Source organism: Mustela putorius, unplaced genomic scaffold, assembly GCF_011764305.1.
Source record: "Mustela putorius furo isolate JIRA1106 unplaced genomic scaffold, ASM1176430v1.1 tig00537303_pilon_pilon_pilon, whole genome shotgun sequence".
Classification (NCBI taxonomy): Eukaryota; Metazoa; Chordata; class Mammalia; order Carnivora; family Mustelidae; genus Mustela; species Mustela putorius.
The window spans coordinates 1,230,618-1,254,610 of NW_025422441.1; the positions used below are offsets into that span (position 1 = coordinate 1,230,618).

The following is a 23,993-nucleotide window of genomic DNA, read 5'->3' on the forward strand; positions in this document are numbered from 1 at the left end:
CTGTCCCTGAGCGTTAACTCAGGCACGCACTGGCCTGATCGCAGGGAACATCTGCATGTCCTCCAGCACGGAGACCTCCCCGGGACCCTCTGCCATGCCTCCTGCTGCTGAAGAAGCGCCTGGGGCTGGACGTGGAAGGGCGCTCTGGAGGGCAGCGGACAGGTGGAAAGCAACCCTGCTGGGGCACCATAGCAGTCCCGAAGAGCAGGACAGCCCAGAGCAGCAGGGACTGAGCCCGACGGCACCCAGAGCCCTGGGGAGGGCCGAGGTCCAAGGACTGCTGGTGGCTGATGCCTCGAGTCATGCTGCCAACGGCTGGAGGGACGGGTCACGGATGTGCCGCAGACCCTTCCGGGAGACTCCTCGGGGGGCGTGGACAAAAGGCTGCTCTGACTGGAATCAAAAGCGAGCTGGAGAAGAGGTGGACGCAGGAAGAGAACACGTCTGGGGCGTTCTGCACTGGCGGGAGCACAGGACTGGCGTGACCCCTGGCCGTGGGGCCGGGAGGGGGGCGCAGTGCCCACAGAGCGGGCAGGCCTTTGGCAAAAGTACTAACAGTCCAACCACAGAACAGAAGGCAGAGAAAGGGGGATGCGGGCATGGCGCCTGTGGGGTTGGGAGGGTGCTGTGGCTCCCTGTGGACTGTTTCTGTGTGTTGATGACCAAGGAAGCAAGGTCCCCCACTGACTGTGGGCTTCGGAGGGACAGAGGTGGTGGCAGGAGGGTGGGGCTCTGTGGTGGGGGAGGTTGCAGGGGTGAGAGGGCACGGGACAGTGAAATGAGGCCTTGGATAATGATTGTGCCATACCGATCACTCGGGACACGTGGCGGCAAAGAAAAACCTTTAATTCCCCAAAACTGTAATTCATTTGTGACATGAGCCAGAAAGATTCAGATTCTAGATGGAGGGAATTCTGACGTGACCACAGGACACCCCATGGGCAGACAGTTTGGGAAATAATTTATGAAGTGCCCTTGACATTCGTCTGGCCAGTCACTTGAGAACAAGCCTTTTACCCCAAATCTGGGACCACCTACACACAGCTACCCGCAAAAATGTATCATCAGAAAATATGCATCATTTCTCCACCAAGCAAAAAAGGGGGCATTATTCAGTGGAACCAAAGCTTCCTTCTCCCTGAAAACCTGTTTCTATTTTCCACGTATGACTAATTTTTAATCTTAGTGACTGAGTGGTGATGCCATTGTCACTGATGCTGACAAGGAGGTTTTTTAAGAGGCGTATGGTAGATGTTGCCTTCACGGTACCCTTTTTTGGTTATTGTTCCCGTGGCGTTCGGAATCGAATGAGCTCAGGCTCTGCGGGCCTGGCGCAAATCCAGGCACAATTGTAGATGACATGTCACCTTTGTGCAAAGCTCGGGCGGCTCGCGCTGCTGGCGGAGGGAGGCCCGCCGCCCCACGGAGGCTGCCGTCAGGCCGTTACTCACCGAAGCAGGGCAGCTATTTACTTAACGTCCATTTGTTCAGAAGGCGGGAAAACGGCATCTTGAATCATCTCACACAAACGTACCGAACCTATAAAATGATCCAAGTGTCCTGGCCTCCTCTGTATGGTTTCCAGGTGGTTCTCCTGTGACCGGCCAGGAGGGTCAGGAGACAGGCCGCCAGCCCAGCCAGCCCCCGGACTAGAACCCTGCAGGCTCCTAGTTTCCACCGCCCCGCACCCTCACTTGTCTCCCGCGGGGCGGTGTTCCGCTGCCTGCAGGCCTCCCGGCGCGGAGCCGTCTGCCCGCCCAACCCAGTCATCTCCAAAATGCCAGTGGGGGGTGCGTGGGTGGCTCAGTCCTTAAGCATCTGCTTTGGGCTCAGGTCGGGATGCGGGGGTCCCGGGATGGAGCCCAGCATCCAGCCCGCATCCGGCTCCCTGCTCAGCACGAAGCCTGCTTCTCCCTCTTCCTCTGCTTGCGCTCCCTCTCTCTGTTTCTGTCAAGTAAATACACAAAATCTTAAAAAAAAAAAAGAAAAAGAAAAAAGAAAAAAAGAAAGAAAGAAAAAGAAAAAGAGGAAGAAAGTGGTTCTGTTACCAGACATGGCGGTGCCCCTGCTACCGGAGCAGCCACCTCCCCCCACCCGACCCCTGTCCCCCACGGGCACACACACTCCCACAGTCGCCGCGACACAGTCCGGCCAGGCGCCCTCCGCACTGGCTGTTCCCACGCGCCCCGATTCCTCCTGCGGGCACCTGGGACCTGCGGCGGGGCTCCGGCAGCCCGTGAGTCAGTGCTCGGGTCCGCGCCTGGCCTCTCCCGGTCCTGCGGGGCTCCTGCTCCCTCAGCCCTGCATCCTGGGCCCACCTCCCGACACAGCACCTGCACGGCGCGCCGCGAGGCGAAGCCAGCGTCGGACACGCGCCCCACGGCGCGCGCGGACCCCCCACGGCGCGAGCTGACCCCCACCGAGCGCGCGGACCCCCCACGGCGCGCGCGGACCCCCCACGGCGCGCGCGGACCCCCCAAGGCGCGCGCGGACCCCCCGCGGTCCACCCTGCGCAGCCCCGCCGGCGGCCTCGTGCTCACAGCGCATGCGCCCGGAGTCCGTCTCCGCCTTCCCGACGCCGCCCGGGGGACGCCGCTCCCGACCGTCTCCGCGGGCCCGGCCCACGCCGCCGCGCTCTGGGGGCGACGGAAGGACACGCTCCTCTGCCGCGCAGCCCCACACCCAGCCCAGGCCCCGCAGGCCGGCCCGCGGCGCGCCCCGGCCACCGACAGCGGCTCCGGGAGCTTCTCTCCAGCATCGCCCGCTGGGCCTCCAGAAGGCAGCGTGGTGTCCGCGCCGCTCCGCCGCCCGGGTGCCCGCACGGCGCGGGGGTCGTGGGGGGCGGGGCGCCGCGCGCAGGCTCCTGCCTCCGCCAGCTGCGCATGCGCCCACCGGCCTTCCCAGAGGCCCCCGCGGCAGCGGCCTGCGCGTGCCGGCGGCGACGGCGCGGGCGTGGGCCCGACCGCGAGGACGCGGCCTGGCCCGGGGTGTAGGTGCGGTGGGTGTGGGGGCTCCGGGCAGCCTGGCAGAGCCGCACGGGGGATGGGACCCGGTCTGAGTGTGCAGGGGCCAATGCGGGGCCCAGAGGAGGCCGAGCCTTGGGTAACTTATTCCCGCCGCTGACCCGGCCTTGCCTCGGTGCCCCCGGCTGTGCCGCGGCTCAGGGTGCCTCCTGCTCGTGCGCCCTTACCCTCTCCTCCGCGAGACCACCCCGCGCCCTGCCGCTCCTGCTGCGGCGGGTGGGGGTGCGCGGGTACCGCCCCCGAGCCCTGCCCCTGCACCTGCCCAGGTGGGGGGAGTCCCGCCCCGCCCCCAGGGCTTCCCCTCCCCAGGGACGATGACGGCCCACCCCACGCCCCCGTCCTCCTCCACCGTAAAGGGCCTCCTGCCCTGGACCCTGCCGGTCCCGCCTGGCTGACCTCAGGGAGCCGGTCTTCCCGGCCCCTCATTCGTGACCCCGATGTGCCTTCCTCCTCCTTGGCACCGTGCTGGTAACGCCCTGTAATCCTGGGACTTTGTGAGTTTACAGGGTTTTCCCTTTTTCTTCTGGTCTGATGCTTCTGAAGCTCGAGTTGGCTCCCAGGCTCTTGTCAGCGGGGCTGAGCCCGCGTTCCCAGCGCCTGGCTGGAGTTCCCGCACGCTCCCGGAGAGACTCAGCACAGTGAGAACGGGGAAGAATGGCTGCGCGGACTGTCCGTGCCACCAGACTCGGGGGCAGTGCGCCTTTGCTCTCCTCTTGGCTGCATGGGTCACGGCTCACCTTCAGAGCTGACCTGTCACCTGCCCTGGGGTCTTCCAGACGCTGCCCAGGCCTCTGCGCTTTCTGACAGTCGGGGCTATGCAGTTACAGGTAAAGGAGGGGCCGTGCGAGCTGGTCCGGTGTCTGACTGGAAGCCGCTCTCCGTGAACGAGAAAGTTGCGCTCCTGAGACGGCAGGATACTTCTGGGAAGAAGTGGCCTTGGCTGGGTGGGCTGTGACTTTTGTTCACCAGCTGGAGGGGCTCCTGTAGTCGCTTCGTCTGCCTGAGCCCTGCCTGCAGCCCGGGGAATGGGAAGGGGGTGTGCGCTGGCGACCCACGCAGATGCTGCGGAGCGAGGGCTCGGCTGGCAAACGGGAAGGAGACGGAGGGGGTGATCCTGTCACTTCTGTGCAGTTTGTGTTTCTTCCCATCGAAGACATTGTTTCGACGTTGGCTTTGGCTGGCTTTGCGCTTCTCCCCCTGGGAGTCCCACGGAGACATTTCTCTGATTAAAGGAAGAAGACGCTGGTGAGCAGAGGAGGCTAGAAACTCCAAGAAATAGAGAGCGAAGGAACCAAACCAAAAGAAAATCGGGGGAGATGCGGGGACACGCGGTTTGGGTCTTCTAGCTGCTGTCAGCGTCTCATTTTGAAAGGCGCACTTTGTGTTGCTGTGTTCTACGTTTTTTAACCCCTGAGCCTTTCTTAATTTGCATGTCATCTTGTTAATTAGAAATGCATTTCAGGGTGCCTGGGGGGCACAGTGGGTTAAGGCCTCTGCCTTCGGCTCAGGTCATGATCTCAGGGTCCTGGGATCGAGCCCCGCATCGGGCTCTCTGCTCAGCGGGGCTGTTTCCTCCTCTCTCTCTGCCTGCTAGGGATCTCTGTCAAATAAATAAATAAAATATTAAAAAAATATGCACTTCGTGTTCACATGAAGTATGTTTATTTCAGATTTCAGAAGGTGCGCTGCTTTCTGTGTGGTGCGCGGGACTGGAGTCTGTCCTCGGGGGGTGCGTGTGGCTGTTCACTAGTCAGAGCCCCTGCCGAGTTTGGAGGAGCAGCAGCCGCTGGCGGATGTCACAGTGACCTGGGTCACCTCTCAGGGGTCTCACATCCCAGCTGCCATATTTGGTCTTCCCAGGGCCACGTTGGTGGTGGTCTTTTTAGAGTTTTAACAGAAGTTGGTACTGTCTATCATGACACGGAAAGCTCTCAGTGAAGGGACGCTCGGCTACCTTGTGACTTGTGGCTGTGCTTGAAAGACAGTACATTCTCCATTTCCAAAGAAAACCCAGGCCAGGATAATCTTGTTTCCAGGTAGGGTTTGTTCTCAGTCCCCATCTCTGATCTCTGTGGAGGAGGGGAGGGGAGGGCCGGCGGGGAAGTGAGGTGAGTGCAGTGGGAGGGGGGGCCTCGGTCTGGCCTTGGCAGTGGGGCTGGGACCTGCACTGCTGTGTTTAGACAGTCGGCTTGACTCAGGCAGGAGTAAGGACAGGCGAACTGGAGCGGAGGCAGAAAGCTAACGGCCTGTGCACGCGCTCTCAGTTGCCATGGGCCCTTTTTTTTTTTTTTGCTCTCTTTTTGTTTTGAATAAATGATTTTTCCAGAAATAATTGCGAGTTTGGCAACAAAGCACCCACAAACATGATTAACAAGGCACCAGATACAGAGCGGCTCACCTCCCTCTCCTGCTCTTGTTCTGTAGCCCGCTCTTGTATCCGATGATCGATGATCGCGTGAACGGCTCCCTGCGTCCAGGGCAGCAGAGAAGACACCTGATGGAAAAGGTCGCTGGGCGTCTGCTTTTGAGAGTCTGGCGCAGTGAGCAGCCCGAGCCTCAACGGCGGGGTTTGCGTAACACGTCTCGGGGCCTGGGATGTGCGTTTCAGTCAGGCTGACTTCTGAATACATTTCCGCTTTTGACTGAGGCGCCTGGCCTGGAACATGTGCCTCGTTTTGTTTGTTGTTTTCTCTGCGCAGTATCCGGGGGTGTTTACCAGTCTCCTGTGGTCTTAGGGGAGAGACTGGGGAGCAGGCGCTCCTTCCATGGCTGGCCACTGGTGGCTTCTGTGTCCCTGCCGTGAAGTGTGTGCTCGCCTCTAGGTGGGCGTGTGCAGACCGAGGCCCACACGGCCCAGGTGGCTGATCTGTTCAGGTGACAGAAATTGGGACCATCAGGATGACATGTCCCCACCATTAAATGTTGCCGACCCTGCACAGAGCTAGCTGCGTGGCCCTCAGGACAGAACCGTGGGTGGCGTGGATTCAGCTCGCGAGCCAACTGCCTTTGGCCCGTGCTGTGGGCCGGGGCAGGGTTTCTCTCTGTCCCTGGTGGCCCATTCCAACCTTTTTCTCTCCTGGAAAATGTCACAAAGTTACAGAAGCATTCATTTTACGTTTCTTTTAACTGAGATAAAACTTGAATAATAGAGAAGGCATCTCCTGAGCCCCCTTAAAAGTCTGCGGTTCAGTGGCGAGAAGTGTGTTCCCAGCCCTGTGCTGCCGCCCGCGCCGGCTTCCAGAACCCCGTAGCGCCCCAGAGGAAAGCCCGTACTCCTGCTTCCCCCCGTCGGCTCCGGACAGACTCTGGGCAGCTTCCTGCGTCCACGGACCGGCCTGTTCCGGGCGTTCTGGGTAAGGGGTCGCACGGCATTTGTCGTTCGTGTCTCTGTAGCCTCTGTCAGTTTGCTTCCTGTTTGTGGCAGAGGACGTGCTGCCAGGTGGGCGCCGGCACCTTCTGCTGGTCCGACTGTCCCTCCGTGTGCTGCTGAGCGTCTGCATTGTCCCCGTCCTTGGGCGATTATTCCTGTTACCGCCGTGCGCACTCACGGCACGTGCTCACACGCACACGTGCAAGTGGGATCACTGGGTCCTGTGGTAATTGTGTGCCTTGACAGGGACCGGCCCGCTGTGTCCCCGAGGGGGACAGTTGCATTGCCCCCGGCATGACCCAGGGATTCGTGTCTCTGCATCCTTGGGGACACTGGCTGTTTTCTGTCTTCCTCACGGGTCCCCGTGCGGGTGATGTGGAGGCCTTGTGGGTGACAGCTGTGTGGCAAGCTGAGAGTGTGCCCAGGCCGTGGTGTTGGGGCCTCTCGGTTTAGTCTGCCTTTTGCTTCTCTATATATTTTGTCACGCTGGTTATTTAGAAGTCGGCTGTGAAGGACTGTGTTCCTAGACGGCTGGGGGGGCAAGGGTGCTGGCCCTGCCCCAGGGGCACAGCCCACCGCTGCCCCACGTGCCCCTGCTCCCAAAGCTCCCATGCTGGGGCTGGCGCTGTGCCCTGCTGCTACTCAGCTCCCAGAGCTGCTCTTTCCCAAGCAGACGTGTAACAAGAGCGAAGTTCCTTGAGAAGGTCGGAGATGCCTACAAGACTTTGACCCTTTCCCTCTGTGTCTGAAGCGGCGGCTTGGTAAGCAGAGCTGGGCGGTCACGGTCGGTTTGTGTCCGAGATCTGCACTGGTCTCCAGGCCAGTGAGGATGAATGACCCTGAAAAGCCATGCAAACATCCGAAAGCATGAGCCTCCTGACCAGCCCTGTCCGTGCTCCTGGGGCTGTGATGCTTATACTTTTTTAAAGATCTTATCTATTTATTTGACAGACAGAGATCCCAAGTAGGCAGAGAGGCAGGCAGAGAGAGGAGGAAGCAGGCTCCCTGCTGAGCAGGGAGCCCGATGCGGGGCTCGATCCCAGGACCCTGAGATCATGACCTGAGCCGAAGGCAGAGGTTTAACCCACTGAGCTCCCCGGGTGCCCCGTGATGTTTATTCTTGAAAATACCAGGAGGCAGGGCAGGAACCCAGGGCCTCACTTTCTGGTAGGGATAGTTTGTGAAGGAATCGGCTGGAACCTGAGGGTGTGTGTTTGGGGCAGGTCTGGGGGAGTCCTTGCTGGACGGATGCCGGACACCTGGTCTGGCCGCAGGAGCGCTGCCCGGGGTTCCCCTCCTGAGAAGGACAAACCAGGCCATTTCTGGCCACAGAAACAGCCTGGGGTCACAGCGGCGGTGCTGCGGGGGCGCCCAAGCGCGGGACCCTCGCGCCTCCTGGAGCGCTGCAGCCGGTCACGGTGCGTTGGCTCCATTCTGGGGACGAGGGGAAGCCGGCCCTTGGTGGATGGCGGGCTGTCCCCGAGGACGGGCCGCCGGAGGGGAGACAGGCAGCAAGCGGACGCTAGGCAGGGAAAGGACGGGGTGAACAGGAGAAGCAAACAGAAGAGAAACAACGGCAACAATCATGGGAAAGGCACAAGCCGGAGGCTCCAGGAGGAGCGCGCCCCAGGGAAGGCTGGCGAGGGGCCGGCGTGGAGGGCGGCGTGGAGGAGGAGCGTCCGCATCCGGGAGCAAAGAGCTGGCGGCCGGCGGGCGGGAGGCGCGTGGATGGAAGGCGCTGGCGGAGCCAAGCCACGGGCTCAGGCGCGGGCACCGCCGTCGGGGAGCGCAGGGTAGCGTGTCCGGGTGCGAGCCCGCGCTTTCCACCGGAGGACGGCGGACGCAGCGAGCGCGAAGGGGCGCGGGGACCCAGGGAGCCCAGCCGCGGAGGGGACGCCGAGGGGGCCGCGCGGCATGGGCGCCAGGAGGCTGGGGACCGGGACGCACGCGGGGAGGCACGGCCGGGAGGGGCGGGGCGGGCCGGCGCGGAGGTCCCCCCCACCCCTCCCACCTACCCCCGCGGTGAAGGGGCGGAGAGGCCGAGGGGCGAGGCACAGCTGGGGTCCGAGCGCGGAGCTAGGGCGCCCGAGCCCAGGGTGTGCGCGGGGAGAGCGGTGCCTTCGGCGCGGGGAGCCCTACCTGCCGGCGGGAGGCCTGAGGGGAGGCCTGGAGGGTAACTCCTGAATGTTCGGGTGCAGGGGCAGCTTTCGAGTGTGTGTGTGTTAAGGTTCATCTGTTTATCTTGGCGGAGAGGGGCAGAGAGAGCGTCTGAAGCCAGCTCGGAGCTGGGCCTGGAGCACGGCGAGGCTCGACCCAGACCCCCCGGTCGCGGCCTGAGCAGGAGCCAGGAATCCCGCGCTCCACCGACAGCGCCCCAAATGTGGGCTCCCTGGGTGCAGCGGACCCTGCGCGCTGTCGCACATGCTCCGTGGCTGCTCGGCCTCTGGTGCGGCCTGGGTGAAGGGGACCCTGTCGGCCTGTCAGGGCAGTCCGGGCTCCCTGCGGTTGCTGACTTGCTCAGGGTCACATGGCCACAAAGGGGAGTGGAGATCGGCACACCTCGGACACTCACCTTTATTTTTTAAAAGATTTATTTAGTAATCCTTTAGAGAGTGTGCTCGTGAGCAAGTGGGGGTCGGGGGGCCGGAGCCAGAGGGAGACAGGGAGGTTTTAGTAGTGGGGCGTGCGCGTGGGGAATGGCAAGTGGTCAGATCAAAGAATGTCCCTGTGCCATTGGGGACAGGCTGCACCCCGCCCCGACCTCCCCATCCCCAGAGGCAGCTGCTGGGAAGCTTCTGGTGTGTGGCCCCACCCGCCCGTTGCTCCACAGAAGCAGCAGCCCCGAGTCTCCAGTCCTCCTGCGGCCCTGGCCGGGGAGCCTCCTGGCCGTCTCGGGAGGGACGCCCACTTCCCCAGCCTCTGGGGGCTGCTCTGGCAGTGCGGCATCATGTCCGCGTACATGCGTGTCCGGAGCAGAGTTCCCGAAGGAGGCCTGGGCCCGGAGCCCATGTGCACAGCGGTGGTCTGCCCCATGCCGTCCCGCAGCCTCGGCCTGTCCAACACATTTGATTTTCCTTTAAAAGGGGAACAGATGGGGCGTCTGGGCCGCTCACATGGCGGGGCGTCTGCCTTCAGCGCAGGTCGTGATCTCCAGGTCCTGGGATCGAGCCCTGCGTCAGGCTCCCAGCTGGCTCGGCAGGGAGCTGCTTCCCCTGCTGCTTGTGCTCACGCTCCTTCTGTTAAATAAATACATAGGTAAATACATATATAAAAGGCAAACAGAGGGCAACCCCCTCAGGTCCCCTCCGCCTCTGGGAGCTTTGTGCTAACCCCTTCGCTATTGCTCAGGAAACCTCACTTTGCTGCCCACTCCCGAAAAAAAAAAAACAAATAGGCAGAACAGAGCTGAGCATCTTCTCGGGCATGGACAGGCTCCTCTGTTTGCTCCTCTTCTCTCTGGCTATGGCCTTTGCCCATCAGATGTCCACACGTACCCTCTCTGTGAAGCCTGGACCAGAATGACTCTGCTTCCACCCTGGGAAGGGCTCTTTGGGGGCACGGGCAGAGTCCCTGCCTCCCGGGGTTCCCCTATCCTGTCAGGGCAGTGGGCGGGCCAGGGCCAGGCCAGGAAGTGTGGCCCTCCCTACTTTTGCCAGAGTGCTGGAGAAGCTGGGGAGCAGCCCGAGATGGAGAGTGCGGACTCCAGGCAGGAGGAGAGCAAGTCTGGGGCCCTGGCCACACCCGGCCTCAGTTGCCTGGACCCTCGGATCTGTGTCCCCTGCTTCACAGGCTCCAGCTTGGCCCGAGTCCCCATGGTCAGCAGAGGCCCTTCCTAGAATGGGCGCCGCTGATCGTCTGATGCCAAGTCTCCTGTCTTGTTCCTCGCTCCTTGATGCCTCTGGGACACGGAGCCAGGGGAGGTGGGGTGACCATGAGTATCAGGCCGCCTGCACCCCCCCCGGAAAGGAGGCACTCAGCCTGCTCGCTGTGTGTGAGTGAAGCCAAGTCGCTTGTGAGCCCCACGTGTTGGCTGCCGGGGACGCTGGCCCCAGCAGGTCCCTCTGTACCCTTGGAGGGGTGGCTGTGCTGTGGGGCAGGAGGTCCTGGTGACCCTGGTGTCCTGACCTGTGTCCCGGCTCTTCCCAAGAACCCTGGCCTTCTCTGCCAGTTTGAGGCCCGGCTGTCTATGGAGATTTACAGAAGGTGCAGGGGGAAGTTTCCATGGGCTCCGGACCCAGCAACCCAAGACCTTGAATTCTAAGGGCACATCTCTGCCTCACTGCAACTTAGTGTTTTTTTCCCCCCACTATAAAAACAGTACTGGGGATTTTGTACAATGGGCTATTTGTGCAAGTGTCGGTTGCCGTTACACAGATCACCAACACACGCGGCCCATCCTTTGAAGCATGTCCCTTCCAGCTCTCAGGCTTCTTTCACAGGAGAGACAGGAGGCGGTGCCACTTGGCAGCCTGGCCAGGAACCAGGCCGTGGCTATGTTCCCACCCGGCCCCCCTCTGGATGTGCAGGGTGTTGGCACTAGCAGAGGGGGCCCTAAAGAGGGTGGACCCCAAGCCCTGACTCAGGGAAGGATCCGGTCTTCCCACAAGAGACCCGTGTGCCACGCCCATCCTCTGTCCCCACGCTGGGCAGGGACCCCTCAGACCTGCTGAACAGACAGGACGGCATGGCCCCGAGCCCGTGTCCCAGGGTGAGGCTGCCGAGTGCCCGTGGCCAGGCTTTCCCTCCAGGTTCTGTAGCTCGAGGCGTTCATGGGGTGGGAGGGGGCTTAAATTCTCTTGCCAGCGGTCAGGTACTTCTTTTTCGTTGATAGGTCTCTGGCTCGAGACGCATCTCCTCTCGTTCCGGACCTGATGAAGATCGTGAGATGCCCATCAGCCTCTGTGCGTGCCATGAAAGGTGGAGACCTGTGGGGGCCGTGAAGGGAGCCAGTGTATTCTGCACGGGCAGGGACAGTGAATCATTGTGCCCGCAGCGTGCGCTGGGGGAAACCAAAGCTGGCCACAGACCTCTGCTCTTCCCCCGAGAGAGTCTGCTGGAGCCCTCTCCTTCCTCTTTCTCGGTCTCTCCCTTGTTTCGGAGATCTCCTCTGAGTGTCTCCTGGAGCACGCTTCCACAAGACGTCATGAAGCATTTTTGGTGAATCTGCATCTCTGAAAATACTTGACTGGTGATCTGAACACGGGTCAACTTCTAGGCTGCAAATTATTTTCTCATGTAATTGTTAGAGCCTCATTGCACTGTCTTCTGTCTGTGACACGGTGCGAAGAGGTTTTCCCCAGGCCTTGTCACCCCTGTGGGGTCTGCACACACGGCCAGGGATGCCCTGAGTGCTGTCACTGGGCGGCAGGGGGAGCTGGCAGGTGCTTCTGCTGCTGCGATGTGGGACTGTCAGGCCTGGGGAGAATCTGATGCCGTCTCTGGCCATCCCATTCCCACCATGTTCTGGTTTTTCCTGGAACTCATCAGGCCTCATCTGTCTACCTCCTCACCTGCTTCTTTGCCTTTTCCTTTTTAAGAAAAGATTTCCCCACTTCACCTCTCAGCCAACTTGCTAATTTGTTTTGAATTTTGGCTCTCACATTTAACTTCAAATGTTTCATTTTGAAATTTTCCTTTTAAAATACTATGTGTTCTTTTTGAATGCACACAGTTCCTTTTCATTTTTTATTATTATTATTTTTTAATTTATTCATTTGAGAGAGATACAGAGACGGAGAGAGCACAAGCAAGGAAAGCAGCAGTGGGAAAGGGAGAAGCAGGCTCCCCGCTGAGCAGCGAGCCCAATGTGGGGCTCAGTCCCGGGACCCTGGGATCATGACCTGAGCTGAAGACAGACGCTCAACCACATGAGTCACCAGGTGCCCCCATGGTTCCTTTTCAGCCTCAGGTCACTACTCATCATTCTGCGGGCTGTTTCTGCTCTGGCTGCACCATCTCTACCCCTTTGGTCTGATTCCTCACTTGCACATCAGAAACGACCGTAAGATGCCTGGTGAAGACGGGCTTCCCGCCACGCAGGAGTGAAGAAGGTGGCCAGGAGCCCCGTGGGCACCGGCGAGGCTCATTGGCGCCCCAGCCCTCGAGCACACTGGCTTTGAGGTTTGCAGTGCACAGCACTTCTTCTCTTCTCTCTGGAATGTCGCGCTCCTCTGAGGGCCCCGAGCCTCCCAGTGTCCCATCCGTGGCTGCCCGTTTCCCGCCGCACACCGGCTCCTCATCCCTCTAGCTGTTCGTGTGTGACTTTGCCCCCATGGGGGGCTGACGCCTCCATCTACCTCTGTCTTTGTCTATGCTGTGGTTCTGAGTAACAGACTCTAACCCATCTTCGTTTCTTAACTGGAAGTTTCCTTCCGTTAGGCCTTCGTGATCATAGACTTGCTCTGCCAGCTCACTCTGGTTGGTGGCCCAGTGCTTTTCTTATCTTCTTTTCCAACTTATGCTTTTCACGATCGTAGTTGTTCACTTTGAATTACTGCATTTTTTCTTTCAGACTGAAAATATATACAGCTTATACTAATTAACATTAACTTATATTACACATGTTTATTAAAGTCTGAAATTAAAGAGTCTTGTGCCCCTTCCCAGCGGTAGGAGGGTCTTGGGATGTTTGCCCCCTTCACGGGCACGCGACTGTCTGGTATTCCAGGAGACATTATTCTTTTATACAGACAGCGTTTGGACCTCATTCGTATTGGTCATTTTGCTTGCTCCCCACTCCGTGTCCTAAGACCATCATTCTGCAGTCATTTTCACCCTCTTTGCTGTATAAACTTCAGAGGTTGTTTCAGTGGAAGTCCCTTAGTGTAAACGATCTTATATTTTACTTATCTATAAATGTCTGTTTTCACCTTCATGAGAAATAATTTTGCTGCGCATGCAATTCTAGGTTGACAGGTGTTTCCTCCCAGCGCCTCAAAGAGGTGAAGCCAACTGCCCCCTCTATGCCTCTTTGAGAAATCCACTGAGGGTGGGCCGCTGGCTCCTTTGGGAGCAATTGAGCCTTTCTCTGGGACAATGTGAACGTCTTTCTTGCTGGGCTGTGCTCTCACTGTGCTTTGTCTAGGTATGGATTTCTCTTTATTTACGCTGCTTCAAAGACATTATGCTGCCCAGATGTGTAGGTTTTTCAGTAAAGAAAGAAGAGCTTGAAGGGACACTATAAATGGGCGCTCCAAAGAAATCCAGTCCTGTAAAGTGCAGAGGCTTGTCCTTGCAAAGAATGAATGAGCCCACACAGAGGCCAGCCCTTCCAGGCGTCTCAGCTGTCTACCAGCACAGCTTGATTACCATTGTCCTTTGTGGCTGACATGTTGGGGGTGGCGGTTCTGGGTCTTGAGGCTGGCTGGAACTTCCAGTGTATTGGTAACGAGTTCAGTGTCCTCTCCTTTCACTGATTGTCTTGTTGGCCTGATTACGGGGGGCACTCATTTCAGGTGGGGGCTGCAGACACTCATCTTCCCCAGCTGGGGTCGGGTGCTGTCTCCCTGCCCAAGCTCACCTTCACCTCCATTCTCAGTCCGGCACAGGATGGGAGATTGAGCCTGCTGGAGAATAGGGACTGGGTGGGCTGCAGCAGCCAGCTGCTGACAAAGTTGGACTTGGCGGGATGCCTTGGTGGTTCAGTCAGTTAAGTCGCTGCCTTCAGCTCAGGTCATGATCCCAGCGTCCTGTGATCGAGTCCCATGTCAGGCTCCTTGCTCGGCAGGGAGCCTGCTCTCTCTCTCTGCCTCTGCCTGCCACTCTGCCTGCTTGTGCGTTCTCTCTCTGACAGATAAATAAATGAATAAAATCTTTTAATAAAAAAGTTGGAATTGTTATAATCAGGGGGCATGTCATCGTAGGGCCTTACTGGGTATCCTCTCCTGCACTCTCTTCTCCGGGGGCTCCTATCAGGTCTACGCCAGACTTCCTTATTCCGCTTTACAAACCCTTTCACCTTTCCTTTAGATTTTTCATCAACTTGTTTATGTGGTATCCGATTTCCTTGGATGGGTCTTCCACTACACTAATGCTCTCTTCAGCAGCATCTCCTCTGCTATTTAACCTACCCACTGAGTTCTATTTCAACAGTTGTATTTTTCATTCTAAAAGTTCTTTAAAAACCCTGCCCGTCCATACTTGATAGTCTGATATTGCTTTCTCATTGCTGTGACTGGCTTCTTTATTTCTGTGCACACTTCACACATAACTGTTCCCTTGCTTGTATCACCTGGTGATTTCGTTATCTGCAGTTCTTTGAGGTTTCTGTCTACTGTTTGCTGTTTTCCTCGGCCCTCATTCAGTGAGAACTTCCCGTGTGGTTGGTGATCTTTAAGTTCATTGCTTGACCTTACAAACAGGAGTACTACAGGTCTAATTCCTCCAAAGTGTGACTGCTTTGGCTTCTACTGGTCTCTGAGAGGCACCATGAACCTGGGACCCTTCAGCTTATCTGAGGATTTGGGCTCAGCACCTGAATTGGGGGCTCAGTTTTCTACCTCCCCATTGGTCCAAGAGTCAGGCGCCCAGTAGCTGTGGTGCCACTGAGTCCACCTGAGGGCAGCTCTGCCTCCACAGGCTGCATAGCCCTTGGCCTAAGCTTGCATCAGAAAAGAAATAGGTGACCCCCGAGAGCTTTAAACTTGTACAGCAATTTTAGAGGTCCCAGCCGCTTAGGGGACCCAAAATAACACAACCAACTGGAGCAGGTGATAACCAGGAAATGGCATTGAACCACGGCCTGGCCAGCACAGATTGGGATCCTGAAGCTGGGCCCCAGGACTCATGGCCAGGTGACTGCTGACTTTTCCTAGTCATTACAGTAAACTTTCAACAAGATGACCTCACTCGATTCATTATGGCGGAGTTCTAGGACGTGCAACAAAGACGCTTTGCCATTCCTTCCTTCCATTTCTGGCGAATAACACATGTCTGTATCCAAGGAGCTGTTGTGGTATGATGTGAAATAGTAAGTTATAAATAGTGAATTCACTTGAGTTTTACTTTCTGCCTTCTCTGACTGCAGATTCCAAGATTCCACGAGTGTGCACACGTCTCGTACCCTTTCACACCCCCGAGTGCACCCTGACCTCTGCTTTGTACACAACACTGAGCCCATCTGTTGATGAAATCTTTTGAAGAACGGGCTCTGGAATCAGCCCTCCTGGGAAGTCTGCCCAGTGTCTTTCTCTTGCCCCAATCGTCTGTGCTCTTGGTACTCTGGAGGTACTGCTATTCCTGGGCTTGTCACTGGGCGCTACACAGAGGCGTTCCTTGTCTGGGTCACTCTCTAACCTGTAGAGTCCCTGAGTACATGTGTCAGGCTGGTTTTGTCTCTCCCAGAACAGTGCACAGAGTCTGGACAAGTGTGTGCCTAGGAAACATCTGCAGAAGGCACAGATATCTTTCTTTCCCTTTTCCTTTCCTTCCCCTTTCCACCAACTGAGCCACCCAGGTGCCCCAAAAGTACAAATATCTTGAATCACTGAATTCTACTCCAGAAACCAATACTGCACCGTATGTTAACTTAGTAAAATTTAAATTAAAAAAAAATTACAAATATCTTAAACTTCCTTTTCTTGTACTACCTTTAAGAGACTGAGCAGAGCTCTGCAAGCAGCATTCTCTGAAATGGCGTGAAAACACAGCAGATCTGTGTCCTCGCCTCTGGCCCACCCTGTGGTCTCTGTGGGGCATCTCTCACACCCTTCCCAAGATACTTCACAGACACCCTTTGGTGGAGTATGTTCCGTTCTGGCATACTCTGAATTGAGGGCTGTATTCAATCAGTTCTGGCTACAGGAGCTCCTACTCGGATGGAGAGACACAGACATAAACTCAGAACTTTGACACAAAATAGAAAGGGACTCTTGCCTTTTAAAAACCGCCATGGAACTAAGAAAACAATAACGCAAAACAGAGAACCACTAATAGATAAATCTCAAAAACGTTAAGCAGAGGAAAAGAAGCCAGACATGAAAAAAGTATATGTGAAATCATCCTATTTACGTAAGGTTCTAGAACGAGCAAAACTAGAGCCACAGAAACGACGTCACTGGGTGCCTCTGAGGCTAAGGGGGCAATGGAGACAGTCTATTATCTTGAGAGCACAGCGGTTCTAAAGGTCAAAACAGGTCGCATTCGTCAAATCTCATAAAACCCGCCCTTAAGATCTATGCGGTACACAAATGTGAATCACACGTCAGCAAGTGCTACCCATACGAAATCCGTCTCAGGGGACACGTGTCCTCATCAGATCGCCCTCCTTCGGGGAAGCCTTTGTTCCCTGCTATTAAACTAGTCTTCCTTGGACTCTTTCTCCTCTGACCGCCAGCTGGGGAGCAGCAGACGCACTAGGGGCTTCCCCATGGGCGAGAACTTAAAGTGCCAGGCTGCTCCCTCATGCTCCTCATGCAGGTGGGATGAAGGACACAGCCCTCCAGGCGCAGCCAGAGTTTCACGGGTGCTGCACCCACCGCATCCCGGCCCGTTTGCAGGCTCAGTCTGTGCCGTGGACGCGCTGGTGCTGGATCAGGTGTGAGCTCAGGCGGAAGGCGCGGCCGCACTTGGTGCAGTAGAAAGGCTTCTCCCCCGTGTGGACCCGCCGGTGCCGGAAGAAGCCCGACAGGGCTCTGAAGGCGCGGCCACACTCCCCGCAGGCGTATGGCTTCTCCCCGGTGTGGATGCGCCGATGCTCGCTGAGGAAGGAGCTCCGGCTGAAGGCGCGTCCGCACTCGGGGCAGGCGTAGGGCTTCTCACCCGTGTGCACTCGCCGGTGCTGCAGGAGGTTGGAGCTCTGGCTGAAGGCCTGGCCGCACTCTTGACATTCGTAGGGGCTCTCCCCATGGTGGGTGCGCTGATGCCGGGCCACATTGGAGCTATGCAGGAAGGCCTTCCCGCACTCGCTGCACACGTACGGCCTCTCACCCGTGTGTGTCCTCTGGTGCTTGGCGGCGTCTGACCGCTGACCAAAGGACTTGCCGCACTCAGCACATCCGTACGGCTTCTCTCCCGTGTGAGTTCGCTGGTGCCGGACAAGGTTAAAGCTCTGGCTGAAGGCTCTCCCGCACTCCTTGCAGACGTAGGGCTTCTCCCCGTGGTGGGTGCGCTGGTGCCGGACCACATGTGAGCTGTGGATGAAGGCCTTCCCGCAGTCACTGCACGCATACGGCTTCTCCCCGGAGTGAATGCTCTGGTGCTTCACCACGTCCGAATAGCATTTGAAGCTCCGGTCACAGGTGCCACACTGATAAGGCCGCCCTTTGTGGGGGCCCCTCCTGTTTGAGGCAGAGCGAGCGTTTGGGGAGGCCTCTGACGGGGACACTCTGCCGTCCAGACCGCTCTGCCCTCCAGGTTTCACAGAAACAACGGGTACCTTCAGGGAATCTCTGGGCCTGTCTCCGGCCTCCTCATTCCCACAGCCGTCCAGAAGCCCCAGGGCCCAGGGAGGCCCCTGTAATGGTCCCAGCACTCTCTCTCCCTGGCAAGGCTCCTCTTCTTCCAAAGCCTCCTGCGTTGGCGTCGGCTTGGCACTCTGAGCCCCTTGCTCGGCCACTGAAGGAGCCCAGCAGGAAGCCTGGCTGCCACCCGTCACCTGTGCCAGGGAAGCTGGAAAAGAGGGTCAGAGGCGAGTGACTGGAGGCCTAAGGAAGCTCTGAGGGCACACAGCTGTGTGGGCATGGACAGGGTGGTGGCCGCCGGGGTATGGGCAGAGCTGACAGTAATGGTGTGGGGCAGACCGGCGCCACGCCTGCCCAGCTCTCCCCAGTGCCTGTGGTCCCTCCACTGGGACTCCAGGGTGGCCTGAGCCTCTCCCCTCAGGCTCAGGACAGCAGGAGGCAGAAGCCCGGGCCTTGAGTGCCGCTGGCTCTGCTGTATGACCGGTAAGGCAAAGAACACTGCCAGAGGAACCCCGAGGCAGAGGGACCGGGAGGCACGGGTCCCCGTCCCAGCTCACGTCCCAGCTCTGGGCCCCCGACAACTCTGTCCCTGACACCTCCCCATGACCCGCCAAACTCAAAGGCCTCTGGTCCAGGCAAGTAAGAGGATCCTTCCTCAGAGACCAATCCATGGCAAGAACAAGCAGCAGCCAGCGTCTGGAGCCAGCGGGCTGGACTGCGGGGCCTCCCAGTCCTGGCTGCTCGGTGGTGAGGCTGCTGGTTGCCCCTGGCCCTGCTGGCTCCTGGGCACAGACCACACGCCCATTAAGACAAATGGCTTTAGGGATGTGGCCACAAGGCAGAATGCCAGGCAGTTCCTGCCACGTTCACAGGGTCTATGGGGGCATCTGGGAGGAGAGACAAGGATGCTTCCTTGCAGGTGGTTCGGTAGGAGGGCAGCCCCCAGGGCAGCTTTCTAAGGGGACCGAGGGGGCTGTGCCTGCACCGCTGTAACAGAGCAAGGACTGAGCCCGCCCAGGTGAAAGAGGCTCCTGCGTGGGGGGAGGGGGCAGGGCAAGGCCAGGATTCCCGGGGGTCGGTGGAGCGGGCAGGCACCCACAGCCGCTTTCCATCGACTCCCTAACTAACTAACTAACTAACTAACTAGGGGGCCACCCACCTGAGCACCTGGAGATGGGGAGAGACCCCAGGCACAGGGCCAAGAAACAGGAGGCCCTCTAGGAAGGCCCAGTCTGGTCGTGAGGTTTGGCAGACTTAGAAGTTCAAGAAAACAACTCATAGGCACTGGTTTTGAAGAAAGAATTATTCAGAATTAAAAGCTGGGGGGGGGGGTACATACACCCTTTCCAGTTCCAGTGGGTCAGGCCTTGGGTCCTGCCTCCTGAGGCCATCCCAGCCCCCAGCAGGCAGCCCTGAGTATGTGTGTGGGTGTGAAGGGGGAATCCTCTCAGTGATGACCTCCCAGGGTGCCCTGAGGAGCCCTAAACTTGGAGGCCTTGTTCCCGACTGGGGCAGTTTTGCCCGGGGGGCACACTAGCTATGTGGGAACCATCTCTGGTTGTCACACCTGCAGAAGGTGGTCCTGGTCTTCTGTGGGTGGAGACCAGGGATGCTGACTATTCTAGAACGCCCAGGACACCCTGTAAGCTATGAGAAGTCTTCCATCCCAGGATGTCCAGTGCCAAGGCTGAGAAACCCTGGTGGAGGGAAGTCTTCCCAAAAGGTGAGAACTTGGTTTCGAACCAAGAAACTCAGGGCCCTGGCAACAGCTGCTGGTCTCCCGACTGACGTGCACCAGCCCCATCAGCACCACCTCCGGTCTCACGCTCCCCTGCAGCCTGCTTTCAGGCCACGGACCCCAGGGCACGTGCTTGAGACCAGCAACCAGGATACAGTGGTCCTATTCCCTTTATAAATGTGTGCTTTGTTGTGACCTGTTTCTTCTCCGCCACTCTGTGTATGTTGACATTTGCTAAAACCGTTACTTGGTCCAAAACCGCAGGACAGTGAAGAGCCCCGTTGGGACAGATCTGGCCAGGATGGTCAGACAAGGGAGGCCTGGCAAGCCCGGGACTTGAAGGGCAGCTTCATGGCAGACCCAAAGAAGGGACAAGCGTGTGTTCGTGGACACAGAGCGGCTGAACCACCTGACGCAGGGGTTCTCTGGCTTCCAGGGAGAACGGGTGCAGGTGTGTGGGCAGGGGGTCTGCAGTACGTTCTGCGGGCCAGGGTCTACTCCAGCCAGGCTCCTGCTGCCGAGCACGCTGCACCAGAGCTGGGAGGTGGGAGAGCCTGCGGCAGCGCGAGTGTCCATGCTGGGCAGGGGTCGGGCATCGTCCCAGGCCACAGTGACAATGGTGAGTGGGACAGGAGTCCTCAGCTTCGACAGCCCGCAATCAAGGCCTTAAACCTTCAGAACAGAGGGGGGCCTGGAGCCTGGGAGGGGAGAGGCTAGCCAGGTTTTCTCTCCATACTCTTCCGGGCCTCCTAGTCTGAGCCCAGGCTAGCCGGGCCCTGAGAAATGGGGCCAGAATTAACAGTCTCGCTCTCCGAAGTCTCCAGGCAGGGGAGGGGCAGAGGAAGAGGGGTGCAGAGTGTGGCCACGAGAGCAAGGGGATGGAACACGGAGTGGCGAGGACAGCAGGCAGTAGGGGTGGGAGCTGTGTTAGGCAAACAAAGGGACGAAGAAGTGCTGCCCGAGCCCAGCTACATCCCCTAGCAGCCAGGCAGGTGGGCTCTGGGAGCCCCGATTCCTAAGCTGTTCCCTCCTCCCTAAGCCCACCTTGCTGCCCACCCCTCACCTGTGTGTGTGTCCATCAGGGTAGCCCTGTCCGTGGCGTTCTGGAGACCCAAGCCTGGGGGCTCTCCTTGCCGTGCCTTGCAGAAGCACCAGGAGTGGGAATCCCTGCCTGGGTAAGAGAGAAGACAAGGGGAGAACGTGACAGGGGAGCCACTGCTGACAGCAGAGGCACTGCTGGGGACTGCACGGGCCTGTGTCTGCCACTAGAACTCGAAGTCATGACTAAACGGACACCCCAGTAGCTAGGGCTCCATAGGGTGCAGTCTGGGAACGCCGTCTGGACCACGCTGGCGTCCCTGAGCCCTGCCCGGCGGGCACCGCTGGAGGCGGCAGCCCCGGACTGGCTGCCGGCCTGGTCCTGCTCCTCCACCGGCCAGCCCAGCGCCGGCTGGTCAGTCCTCAGATGTCTGCAGACACATCTAGGGATGTACGGTTTCTCTCGGTAATTATAAAGATTGGATCATAAAACTAGGAAACCAGGGAAACAGGAAATTACTGGACTGGCGCAGGTTTGGCCGGAGGAGGACCCTGCGCGCTAACACCAGAGGCACCGTCGGACAGAGGCGACCACACGAGGAAGTCCAGTGCGGACACAGAGAAGGAAAGAAGGAACCTGGGGCGGGGCGGGGGTCGACGGCAGGTTTCTAACCCAGGTTCCCGGCCTTGCCCGTGGGGAGCACGACACACTGGTGGGAAATCAGGCGAGCGCTGAAGTCCCCCCGGGACGCACGGAAGAGCTGGCAGGCGGCCAGCGCCGCGATGGACCCTCGAGGGTCCGACCCCTGATTCGCCGCGGAGGACGGCGACGCGGGGCGCCCGGGCGCTTCCGTCGGGTCAGGGCCTGCCTCCGGCTGCGGTCGGGCGATCGCGGGTCCTGCGGTCCGGCCCGGCGGCCCCTGCTCGGGGGAGCCTGGTCCCCTCTGCCCGCCGCCGCCCGGTTCTCTTTCTCCGGCAAATCAGTACCGTCTTCAAAGAGAAACACCCCGTTCCTACTCTTCGGGACCGGACACCTGCGGGAGCGACCCCGGGAGCGCGACCCGCACGGACGCGGCGCCCCAAGTGCGGCCGAGCAAGCCGACGGCCTCGTCTCGACGGAAATCTGCGCCGCAGCGGCCCCCGGCGACCCCCCGGACCAGGGCCGCGTGCCCGCCTGGCTGGGGCGGGGCTGTCCGGGGCCGCCGCACGGGTCGCGGGCCGGTCCCCGCGGTCACCCGGTCGCAGGGAGCCGTCCCCGCGCCGTCTCGCTGCTCGGGCCGCGACTCCCCGCCGCTGTCACTCCCCACGGCGCACCTGCAGCTCTTCCGAAGCGAGCGCCCCGCATAAGCGCACGTGTCCGCGCCCCAGGTCCCCGCTGCGGTGCGGCCCGCAGCCGGACCCCGCCACTCACCTGCAGCCCCTCCGCTCGCCGGAACCGCCGCCGTCCCCCGCGCGGCCGCGCGGCACTTCCGGTGACGCTCTAGGCGCCGGAGGACTATGGACCCGGCTGCCCGGGCGGCCACGGCGCGGGCACTTCCGGTGACGCTCTAGGCGCCGGAGGACTATGGACCCGGCTGCCCGGGCGGCCGCGGCGCGGGCACTTCCGGTGACGCTCTAGGCCGCGGGAGGGCCGTGCACCTCGCTGCCCCCCGGGTCGGCTCCCCAGCTTGGCGGCCCGGGCGCTGGCTCCGGTCGCCGCGTCTTCACGGACCCCACCGCCGCCCCGCTCCGGCCCGCCGGCCTCCTAGAGCCGCGACCCTCCCAAGTCTTTCCTCCCTCGCCTCCAGCCAGGCCCGGTGGGGTCGGGGGCCGCGGGATGAGCGAAGGCCTTGCGGGCGGACAGGGTGGGGGAGGGGTGGGCCGAGTCCGGGGGCCGCGGGCGGGGGGCGCGGGGCGCGGGAGCAGCGGGGCCGGGGAGGGTGTGGGGAAAGCGCCCTGGGCCAGGGGCCGCGAGCGCCCGCGGCGGGGAGGGAGCCCCGCAGCCGCCCCCTCCGGCGCGCGGCCCCCGCTCGGCCGCCGGACCCCCCTGCGCCCGCAGCCTCCCCGCCGGCCTTCCGCGCCCGCGCACTGGGGGCCGAGGACCCGCCGTGCGGGCGCTGGGCTTCGCGGGGGCCGACGTCGGGCGCGAGCGGGGCGGGTGGGGACGTTTCGTGGCGGGCGACGAGGGCCGCCGCAGCTCTGGCGGACTCGGGGGGACGTGAGCCCCGCGTGGCCTGGGGCCCGGGTGCGGCCCTGCCCGAGGCGCGCGGGGCGGCAGGGGCTTGACGCCCGCCCAGGCCGGTCCGCCGCTCGCTGGGACGCGGCCGGGATCTGGCCCCTCCGGGCGTGTGCGGGGTGTGCGGGTGTACGCGGGCGTGTGCGCGGGGGACAGAGCTCCGTGAGGACCTTCTGGCTGCCGCTTGCGGCGGGAACAGGCGTCGGCGGTTCCGAGGCCCGTGTGCTCGCGCCTAGCGGGGAACCCGCACCCTGGGGGCGCCCGGGGGGCCCAGGCAGTGGAGCGACGGTCTCTGGCTCGGGTCGTGATTCTGGAGTCCCAGGATCGCGTCCCGCATCGGCTCCCGGCTCAGCGGGGAGGCCGCGTCTCCCTCTGACCCTCCCTGCGCTGTGATCTCTCTCTCTCTCTCTCTCTCAAAGTCTTTTAAAGAATAAATGAAGGAAAAATGATGTTTCTTGAGCTTCCCTACCTTTACGATCTCCATTTGTTTGGGTCAGGGAGTCCGGCCAGCCCAGCCACGCCTGTCTTTGGGTCTGTCCCAGGGTGCCCTGAGGTGTGGGTGGGGACCGGGGCTCTCCTGAGGCTCCAAGGGGTGGGGTCTGCCTCCAGGCTGGGGATGTTGGCCGGATTCAGGTCCTGAGGGTGGGAGTTAGGAGTTTGCTGGTGTCCCTCCCCTCCTCGCCGGGATGCGGGCTTTCCCACGGGCACTGCATTCCGGGGTTTCTCAACACAGTGGACGCTGTCATGTTTCACTGCTGCTGAGAAACCTTCACAGCATCTGCCACACGTGTGCGTCATGGGGCTTGGGTCTCGAACAGCATGTCCCCAAGGCACCGTACGGTTGTCTCTCCGTGCCCAGGAGCTTTCCTGTCAGTGACTTCTGTGGCCTCTCTTCAGCCCCCTCGTTCAGACGGAAACCCCAGAGCACGGAGGGCCCTTGGAAGCGTTCACCTGCTCCCTGACAGTGATCCTCTCTACAGGCTTCTACAAAAGTCTCTTGCAGTGGTGTCCGCTCTGTGTCCTTAACCCCACTCACCAAACAGAAGCACGGGCAGTGAGTTGCCCCCGGTGCCAGGCAAGAAGAGGGGGATTGTCATAGCTGGGCTGGGCCAGCAGTGGCGGCCATGGAGGGCGCTGGCTCTCCAGGAGCTAGGAACTCTGTGCCATCTGCTATGCCCAGCGGGCCCTCCCCTTCATCAGGCTGGCGCTG

At 60.1% G+C, this 23,993-nt stretch overlaps 1 protein-coding gene and 1 long non-coding RNA gene across 2 annotated transcripts; both read right to left on the minus strand.

The window, feature by feature from the left end:
* Positions 1–8,966: 8,966 nt before the first annotated feature.
* Positions 8,967–12,171, minus strand: LOC123390332. The gene is made up of 2 exons (XR_006604939.1): positions 11,057–12,171; positions 8,967–9,629 (listed from the first exon to the last, which is right to left on the minus strand). It is a non-coding gene; the product is annotated as an uncharacterized LOC123390332 (long non-coding RNA).
* Positions 12,172–12,700: 529 nt separating this feature from the next.
* On the minus strand, positions 12,701–23,880 carry ZNF696 (zinc finger protein 696). Its single transcript, XM_045074066.1, has 5 exons — positions 23,820–23,880; positions 22,350–23,034; positions 21,980–22,101; positions 20,594–20,701; positions 12,701–18,000 (listed from the first exon to the last, which is right to left on the minus strand). The coding sequence occupies exons 1-5, from the start codon at positions 23,878–23,880 to the stop codon at positions 16,892–16,894; spliced, it is 2,085 nt and encodes a 694-aa protein (XP_044930001.1). The 3' UTR covers positions 12,701–16,891.
* Between the last annotated feature and the right edge of the window lie 113 nt (positions 23,881–23,993).